The 8,983-nt window shown below is 44.2% G+C and overlaps 1 protein-coding gene across 1 annotated transcript in view; it reads right to left on the bottom strand.

Annotated features, from left to right (window-relative positions):
- Nucleotides 1-8,541: 8,541 nt before the first annotated feature.
- The window catches only part of mmp23bb (matrix metallopeptidase 23bb), a 17,629-nt gene continuing 17,187 nt past the window's right edge, over nucleotides 8,542-8,983 (bottom strand). Inside the window, 2 exon segments of the mRNA XM_071532911.1 lie at nucleotides 8,542-8,734; nucleotides 8,908-8,983. The exon segment at nucleotides 8,908-8,983 is cut by the window's right edge and continues 51 nt beyond it. Coding sequence (XP_071389012.1) covers nucleotides 8,542-8,734; nucleotides 8,908-8,983 — 269 coding nt within the window.

Below are 8,983 nucleotides of genomic sequence, written 5' to 3'. Positions count from 1 at the left end.
GGGGGGTTAGGGGTCAGAGGTCAGGGTCCAGAGTCTCTCTGTCTGTCTGGAGTCTCTGTCAGTGTGGATCAGTAGATCTGACAGCAGCTGGATGGTCTGACTGCACTGTGTGCAGAGGATCATCATCTGTGTGAAGAAACCATCAGAAAATAAAGATTCACTTTTCAACATGGAGACGCTGTGTGGCTGACTGTTCTCTGACTGTTCTCTGACTGTTCTCCGACTGTTCTGACTGTTCTCTGACTGTTCTCTGACTGTTCTGACTGTTCTCTGACTGTTCTGACTGTTCTCTGACTGTTCTGACTGTTCTGACTGTTCTCTGACTGTTCTGACTGTTCTCTGACTGTTCTGACTGTTCTGACTGTTCTCTGACTGTTCTCTGACTGTTCTGACTGTTCTCTGACTGTTCTCCGACTGTTCTGACTGTTCTGACTGTTCTCTGACTGTTCTGACTGTTCTCTGACTGTTCTCCGACTGTTCTGACTGTTCTCCGACTGTTCTGACTGTTCTCTGACTGTTCTGACTGTTCTCTGACTTCTCTGACTGTTCTCCGACTGTTCTCCGACTGTTCTGACTGTTCTCTGACTGTTCTGACTGTTCTCTGACTGTTCTGACTGTTCTGACTGTTCTCTGACTGTTCTCCGACTGTTCTGACTGTTCTCTGACTGTTCTCTGACTTCTCTGACTGTTCTCCGACTGTTCTCTGACTGTTCTCTGACTGTTCTCCGACTGTTCTCTGACTGTTCTGACTGTTCTCCGACTGTTCTGACTGTTCTCTGACTGTTCTCTGACTGTTCTCCGACTGTTCTCCGACTGTTCTCCGACTGTTCTCCGACTGTTCTCTGACTCTTCTGACTGTTCTGACTGTTCTCTGACTGTTCTGACTGTTCTCCGACTGTTCTCCGACTGTTCTGACTGTTCTCTGACTGTTCTGACTTCTCTGACTGTTCTCCGACTGTTCTGACTGTTCTCTGACTGTTCTCTGACTGTTCTGACTGTTCTCTGACTGTTCTGACTTCTCCGACTGTTCTCCGACTGTTCTGACTGTTCTCTGACTGTTCTGACTGTTCTCCGACTGTTGTCCGACTGTTCTCTGACTGTTCTGACTGTTCTCTGACTGTTCTGACTGTTCTCTGACTGTTCTCCGACTCTTCTCTGACTCTTCTGACTGTTCTCCGACTGTTCTGACTGTTCTCTGACTGTTCTCCGACTGTTCTCCGACTGTTCTGACTGTTCTCCGACTGTTCTCCGACTGTTCTGACTGTTCTCTGACTGTTCTCTGACTGTTCTGACTGTTCTCTGACTGTTCTGACTTCTCCGACTGTTCTCTGACTGTTCTGACTGTTCTCTGACTGTTCTGACTGTTCTCTCTGACTGTTCTTCGACTGTTCTCTCTGACTGTTCTTCGACTGTTCTCTGACTGTTCTGACTTCTCTGATTGTTCTGACTGTTCTCTGACTGTTCTGACTGTTCTCCGACTGTTCTTCGACTGTTCTGACTGTTCTCTGACTGTTCTGACTTCTCCGACTGTTCTGACTGTTCTCTGACTGTTCTGACTGTTCTCCGACTGTTCTTCGACTGTTCTCTGACTGTTCTGACTGTTCTCTCTGACTGTTCTTCGACTGTTCTCTGACTGTTCTCTGACTGTTCTCCGACTGTTCTCTGACTGTTCTCCGACTGTTCTGACTGTTCTCCGACTGTTCTGACTGTTCTCTGACTGTTCTGACTGTTCTCTGACTTCTCTGACTGTTCTCCGACTGTTCTCCGACTGTTCTGACTGTTCTCTGACTGTTCTGACTGTTCTCTGACTGTTCTGACTGTTCTGACTGTTCTCTGACTGTTCTCCGACTGTTCTGACTGTTCTCTGACTGTTCTCTGACTTCTCTGACTGTTCTCCGACTGTTCTCTGACTGTTCTCTGACTGTTCTCCGACTGTTCTCTGACTGTTCTGACTGTTCTCCGACTGTTCTGACTGTTCTCTGACTGTTCTCTGACTGTTCTCCGACTGTTCTCCGACTGTTCTCCGACTGTTCTCCGACTGTTCTCTGACTCTTCTGACTGTTCTGACTGTTCTCTGACTGTTCTGACTGTTCTCCGACTGTTCTCCGACTGTTCTGACTGTTCTCTGACTGTTCTGACTTCTCTGACTGTTCTCCGACTGTTCTGACTGTTCTCTGACTGTTCTCTGACTGTTCTGACTGTTCTCTGACTGTTCTGACTTCTCCGACTGTTCTCCGACTGTTCTGACTGTTCTCTGACTGTTCTGACTGTTCTCCGACTGTTGTCCGACTGTTCTCTGACTGTTCTGACTGTTCTCTGACTGTTCTGACTGTTCTCTGACTGTTCTCTGACTCTTCTCTGACTCTTCTGACTGTTCTCCGACTGTTCTGACTGTTCTCTGACTGTTCTCCGACTGTTCTCCGACTGTTCTGACTGTTCTCCGACTGTTCTCCGACTGTTCTGACTGTTCTCTGACTGTTCTGACTGTTCTCTGACTGTTCTGACTGTTCTCTGACTGTTCTGACTTCTCCGACTGTTCTCTGACTGTTCTGACTGTTCTCTGACTGTTCTGACTGTTCTCTCTGACTGTTCTTCGACTGTTCTCTCTGACTGTTCTTCGACTGTTCTCTGACTGTTCTGACTTCTCTGATTGTTCTGACTGTTCTCTGACTGTTCTGACTGTTCTCCGACTGTTCTTCGACTGTTCTGACTGTTCTCTGACTGTTCTGACTTCTCCGACTGTTCTGACTGTTCTCTGACTGTTCTGACTGTTCTCCGACTGTTCTTCGACTGTTCTGACTGTTCTGACTGTTCTCTGACTGTTTCTGTCAAACATGGTGGATAATGACACTGAAACCGTTAGTTGATGACTGTTCTCTGACTGTTTCTGTCAAACATGGTGGATAATGACACTGAAACCGTTAGTTGATCAGTCGCTTGATCGTTTTAGTTATTGATCATATTAAAAACACGAAGCCTTTTCTGGTTGCAGCTTCTCAGATTTGCTGTTTCTGTTTCATCTCTTTATTAAATGAATCTTTGTGTTTCTGCTGCTGCTCAGACTGAGGAAGAAACCTGGAGAATCACTTTGGACTCTGGACTGAGATGGACATCTGTCTTCAATTTTGACATTTTAGACTAAATTATTAATTGAAAAAATAATCGATAGATTAATCAATAATGAAAATAATCGTCAGTTGTAGCCACGCACACACAGTACAGCAGCAGTAAGGAGAGCAGTGAACTGCAGTAACTGTGTTCAGCCACAAGATGGCGGCAGATCCGCAGAGAACAGAACACCAGAGAGTCTAAACTATCAAGATAGTTCACTTCGTTCCTCCAGCAGAGACATGAAACTGTTTCTCTGCTTCAGTCTTCGGGGGAGCAGTGGATGCGCGCGACTGTCTAAACTGTTTAAATGAGTTTAAATCAGCTGAGCCTCCCGTTAAAACGACACTGGACCGGCTGAGAGACGCGTCACTCACTGTCAGCCAATCAGAAGCGGTCTAGTCAGCCGAACGGGTGGAAGTGAAGACGTAAATAGGTGGGAGTGACTCATCTTGCTTCGACCGCTGCAACACTTTCTTTGTTATTGAACAAGGAAAATGTTGCTCTCTTTTCAGTTCATCTTTTGTTGCTTCTGTTTGTTTGTTTGTTTGTTTGTTTGTTTGTTTGTTTTACTCCCTGGTTTGTTATTTAACTCTTCTCCTTGTATTGTATTGTATTGTCTAATTCAAAGTTTTAAAAATTACAAATCTGTTTAAAATCACAGTCATGTATCGCCAGTTTAACAGTGAAAACATATTATCAGTATATTGATTACAATGACATGAAAAACACAGAAAATAAATCAAAATAAAAAAGGAAAGTGGAGCAGCAGCGGTGTGCAATAATCACTTTTCTTCCTGACGTCATGATGTGTCCCAGGTCCTGAGGTTGAATCACGAGTTTTGTTTTGTTTTTTGTTTTGTTTTTTAACTTTCAGATTGTAATTGAAACATGTTTGTTGCAACATCGGAGTTAAGGATGAAAACTCTTGAAACATTTAAATTCAATCAAAATAAGGTCATTGATTATTGATATAAATATCAAATAACTTCATTTGTCATGACATGTTTTGACATGTTGGCCTACACACAGAGAGGACAGAAAATATAGAATATGCTTTAAAAATGAGAATAAAAAAATATATATATAGGCCTATATATATGTATAGGTGTAAATTAATATCTGAAAAACGAAAAGACAATGAAGAAATTAAATAATTTCTAGGGATTATAGAAATACTTTAGATGGTTTAAGCATTTTTGGAAGTGTGTGTGTGTGTGTGTATGTGTGTGTGTGTGTGTGTGTGTGTGTCATCCAGACATGTCTAATGAAAGCACAAAGTATAAAGTATAAAAGTATAAAAGTGCAGTCTGATCGCTAATAAATTCAGAAATGAGTCAGCTCAGGGTTTTCTGTGTGATCACAGAAAGGGAAAAGCCCAGAAGAAGAAGCAGCAGTTTGGGGTGAACAGCGTCACAGCGCCCCCTGTCGGCCTGAAACCCGGAAGTGAGTTGGCACGTTCGAGCCTCGGTTCCTCCGCTGAGCAGGGAAGGATCTGAACGTGGTTTTGGTTAAAAGCCTGAAAATAAATCTGTGGTTCACAAGAGCTTAAGAATGTTTTAACGTTTCATTCTGTGAGATAAAATAAACTATTAAAGTAGTTTTATTTGTGACTTTTGAAGGTTTTTTCTAATAAAGTAAGTTGCCTGATATTCAGGCTGAATGTCCATTTTGTTCTCACTCCATTATTCAGCCTGAGATTTCCTCCTAGTTAAAGTTCTCATATTCTGTCCAGAGTTTTATTTTGTGTCTTTCTGTCCATTCAAAGCTGTGTGTGTGGTGTCATGAACCAAAAACACTCTCAATCCATTTCTCCACGTTCATCTTCCAGCATCTCTCTGAGCCTTACCAAGAACAGGCCGTTTCTGTCTCCGTGTCTTTAAGGCTCATTAATATTAACGACCCCTCCGTTCCGATTGGCTAACCGTTTCCAGAGTGAAACGTGAGACGCCGCGGCCCGGCGGCTACAGGTAGGGAAAACTCTCCGGTAATAAACAACGACAACCGCTCGACCGCTTTGAAAAAAACTCTTTGTTAGTCTATTATTTCTTACAAAAATGATAATGAGCGAACCTTTGTGACATCACAAAGTTACGGAAGTCCAAACGGCTCGTTTAGAGGCTCGCTGCACTAATATGGATTGTGTGGATTTAGTTTTGATACTTTCACCATGTTTAGATAGACCATCCAACTCCTTTATCATCACAGAGGAGAGGGGAGTCCTGGGGCTCGTTCAGTCTGAAAACGGTGTGCAGCGTTTTGCTTCGGTTTCCGGGTTGAACGTCACGTTTCCTCTAAACGCTGTGAAACGCTTTGAGGTACGTTGTCTCTCGTTTGGTGGGTGTGTCAGAGCTGTTAGCCAATCAGCAGCGACGTGTATATAAACCCCCGCCGTATTAAAAAGGCAGTGCGCACAATGGATCCAACAAAAGTCCTTTACTAATGCATCCTGCAGCTTGGTGTCTGCAACAACTGAACTGATTAGAAAACATGCAAAGAAAAGAACACAAAGAATGTCCTTCTCAGCTGCCGTAGTTGCAACGCTTGCGTAACACAACAGGATGTTCAGCTCCACCGTTTCCCTTTAAATAAACGCTTTGTGACGTTTTGTCGGGCTGAACGCAGGACTGAGTCTGAAGAGCGGAGGGATGAGAGTCAGGAAGCAGGACAGACAGACGGCTGACTGTCTGACAAACTGAACCACAGTCAGTCTGCAGAACAGCCATAAAGCCTCTGAGCTGCAGACCTGCTGTGTTCAGTTCAGATTGTAGATTCCAGATGTTCCAGCAGTTTGTTTCTCAGCCGCCTGAAGCTGCTGCAGATGTTGCAGCCGGCCTGCTGAGCTTCACCGGTTAGCTGGATTACATTTATGCTTTAAAATCTGTGAAAGCAGTGTTGATTCATGAAGATTATCTCATATAACAAAGTATATGAATATCATGTCAAACACAGAGCTTATTTTCATCATCAATCCAAAACTGCATCAAAACCCATTGAAGTTACAGTGGAGCTGCGGCCAGCGAACCGTGGAGGAGGAAACTTCTGGGTTGGCGACAAAAACACAAAAACACATCACCGCTGGACCCCCCCCTCCCCCTCCCCCCCCCCTCCCCCTCCTGTCTAGACTGCCTCAGGACAATAAAAGCCATCAGATCTTCTGTCTGTCTGTGTAAACGCAGCCGGTTTGACCCAGATCTGAAAAACAGACCAGACAGAAAAACAACCAATCTGGGTCATGGAGGGTTAAATCAGATCCAGGACTTGTTTTTCTTTTCTTTTCCCTTCTTTTCTTTTGTTTTCCACCAGGTGTAGATTCATCAAACCTAATCCTGGACTGAACTGTAACATTATTTTATTTGCATTTTTAAAAATAAGTGTTTCAGACTGTGCAGATCAGTGTTTTGTGTGTAATCTCCTGCCAAAGCATCACATCCTCCAGGTTTTAAACAGCATCTCTGATTTCCTGTTTGTACTCTGAAGTTTAACTTTGTGATGTTTGATTAAAAAACTTTTAACATACAAGGCTGTGAATTGTTTTTTAATAGGAGATAGGTGTTCTAAAAATAAATAAATAAAGTGACACCTACTCTTACACATCAAACCATAAGACATTTATTAGGAGGCAACATTTCAGTCAAGGACCTTCAGGCATCGTTCTAACATCCAAAAAACTCATAATTAAATGTGGAAAAAAAGCTGGATGGACAAACTCCATCTATTAATTACAAGTGCTTCAGAGTAATGATATTGCATTTTATTTATAACACAAATCTCCAAATGTTACAAGAAAACAAAAAATAAAAGCAAGTAAAATAGAACAGGAAGAAAAAGTAAAGCAAGAGGTAAAAGTGTTGGTGAATTATTTATTATTTAGAGTTTAGTTCTGTTTTATGAGAAGAGATAATAATCCTTAACTGGAGGAACCTGATCTGAACTGGTCCAGTATCAATTTAATATCTAAACTAAAACTAAATATCTAGGACTTTTCAATGCAATATGGTTTTAATAGGATAAAAACTTGGTAAGAGCATCATGAGTTTGATTTCTATAATCAGTTTCAACTTCAATAAATTCAATCATTCCATACAAATTCAGAAAACAGAATTTAAATTCAGTCGTCTGCTGGAACAAATCTCATCACTTTCAATCTGAGTCATTCACACAAACACAAGATCTCAAGTCAAGACTTTAGAAACCTTTCAAGTCATCAGAGTACAAGTCAGAGTCAAGTCCCAAGTCACCAGAACCCAAGTCAAGTCTCATCAGTTAAAACTGTGACTGGAGTCCCCACCTCTGGTTTTATGTTATTTGTAGAGGGATTCCTCCATCTGAGCTCCATGGTGGGAGGCAGAGGGAGGAGAGGCGTATCGTATCGTGGCGAGAAGCAGAGACGTCGTCCTGCGACCCGAAGCTCACAGGCTCCGCCCCCGACCCGAAGCTCACAGGCTCCGCCCCCGACCTGCTGCAGACTCCTTACACAGGCTGGAGGATGGAGACTGAAGGGATTTAAACTAATAATCTGTGACATTTCCCTTTAACTACCTGTCTGTCCTGCTCCTCTCTCTCTCTCTGACTCAACAGTGATCCAATCTGTATCCAGTTCATGAAGCTTCTCCTCTGTTCTGAACAGCCGGAGTCTGGTCGCTCTTTCCTGGGAAAAATCCTCTGCTGCACAGGAAGTGATGCGTTTTACGTTTCCGGTTAGGTTGGAATCAACAGAAGAAGAAGAACTGCCTAAAGAGATTAAATCAGCATCCATGTGGTTTGTCCTGTTTAGAGCAGATCAGACATCAGATCAGATAGAAGTCTTCAGATAGCAGCTTTCCTCTCCTGCTCAGCTGGGAGCATCGTGAGGCAGAGAGAGCAAGAGGTCAAAGGGCAGAAGGAACGTTACATCATTGTCATTGCTATACAACACTAGGTTTGACAACAACTTGTAAGCTATCTAATTAGCCTCAGCTAGCTAATCTGAAGCAACACAAGAGGATAACACTTGAAAATCAAAAGAGAAAGTTAGCGGCGTGTCTGCCTGCTGCTGCAGAAGAGGAAGACGAGTCTGTTCTGAAAGGAGGATGAAGGTTCCTGACGTTCCGCTGGAGAACAGAGCAGCCACAGGTTCATCATCTGATCCCAGAGCTGCTGCAGAGAGGCCCGGGTCACATCCCTGTAACGCGGCTGAAGCTGAGAAAGGTTCGGTCTGGCGCCACAAAGCGCAGCGTGTCCCAGACGGCGGGCGCGTCGCTTAGAGGAGACGCCGCCCGCTGCCACCGGGCCGCTGCCGTGAGCTGTGAGAAGACCTGCGTCCCGTGTGACCTCGTGACCTCGTGACCTCGTGACCTCGGCCCGAAGCGTTAAACATCAGATCCTCCGCAGACCCGCCCGACCCGCCCGACCCCCTGAAGAGACTCGTGCTGAAAACGACACTTCCTCCTGTCAGCTGTTGGACGGCTGTTCGGGTTTCAGCCGGATGGCCCAGGAGTTGGCGGAGACGACGTTGCCGCGGCGATGGATGCGGCAGGTGTAGACGCCCTCGTTGAACTCGTTGGCGACGATGCGGAGGTCTCGGTCCTTCATGACGATGTAGCCGGGGACGGAGGTCAGGATCTGCTCGCCGTCCTTATACCAGCTGGAACAGGAATTGATCATATATTTTTTTACATTTGTTTTTTTTTAGATTTTTGTTAAGTCAGTTTTAACATTTTAACACAGTTCTATTGGAGCAGTTTGGGGTTAAGTGCCAACATGCTGTGTAAAATGTTTGATATAAATGAAGTTATTATTGATTGGATGTGTTCTGACCTGACTTTGGGCGGTGACCTGGGGTTTTTGGTTCCACAGCGGAAACCCACCACCTTCCCCCGGGGAACCATCTTGA

This window comes from Centroberyx affinis, unplaced genomic scaffold (assembly GCF_046629955.1).
Source record: "Centroberyx affinis isolate AG114_WGS23_722 - 3 ecotype Tasmania unplaced genomic scaffold, CSIRO-AGI_Caff_v1 ptg002281l_1, whole genome shotgun sequence".
In the NCBI taxonomy this organism is placed as follows: Eukaryota; Metazoa; Chordata; class Actinopteri; order Beryciformes; family Berycidae; genus Centroberyx; species Centroberyx affinis.
Note: the sequence above shows the minus strand (reverse complement) of the source record. Positions and strands in the feature narration are given on the sequence as shown.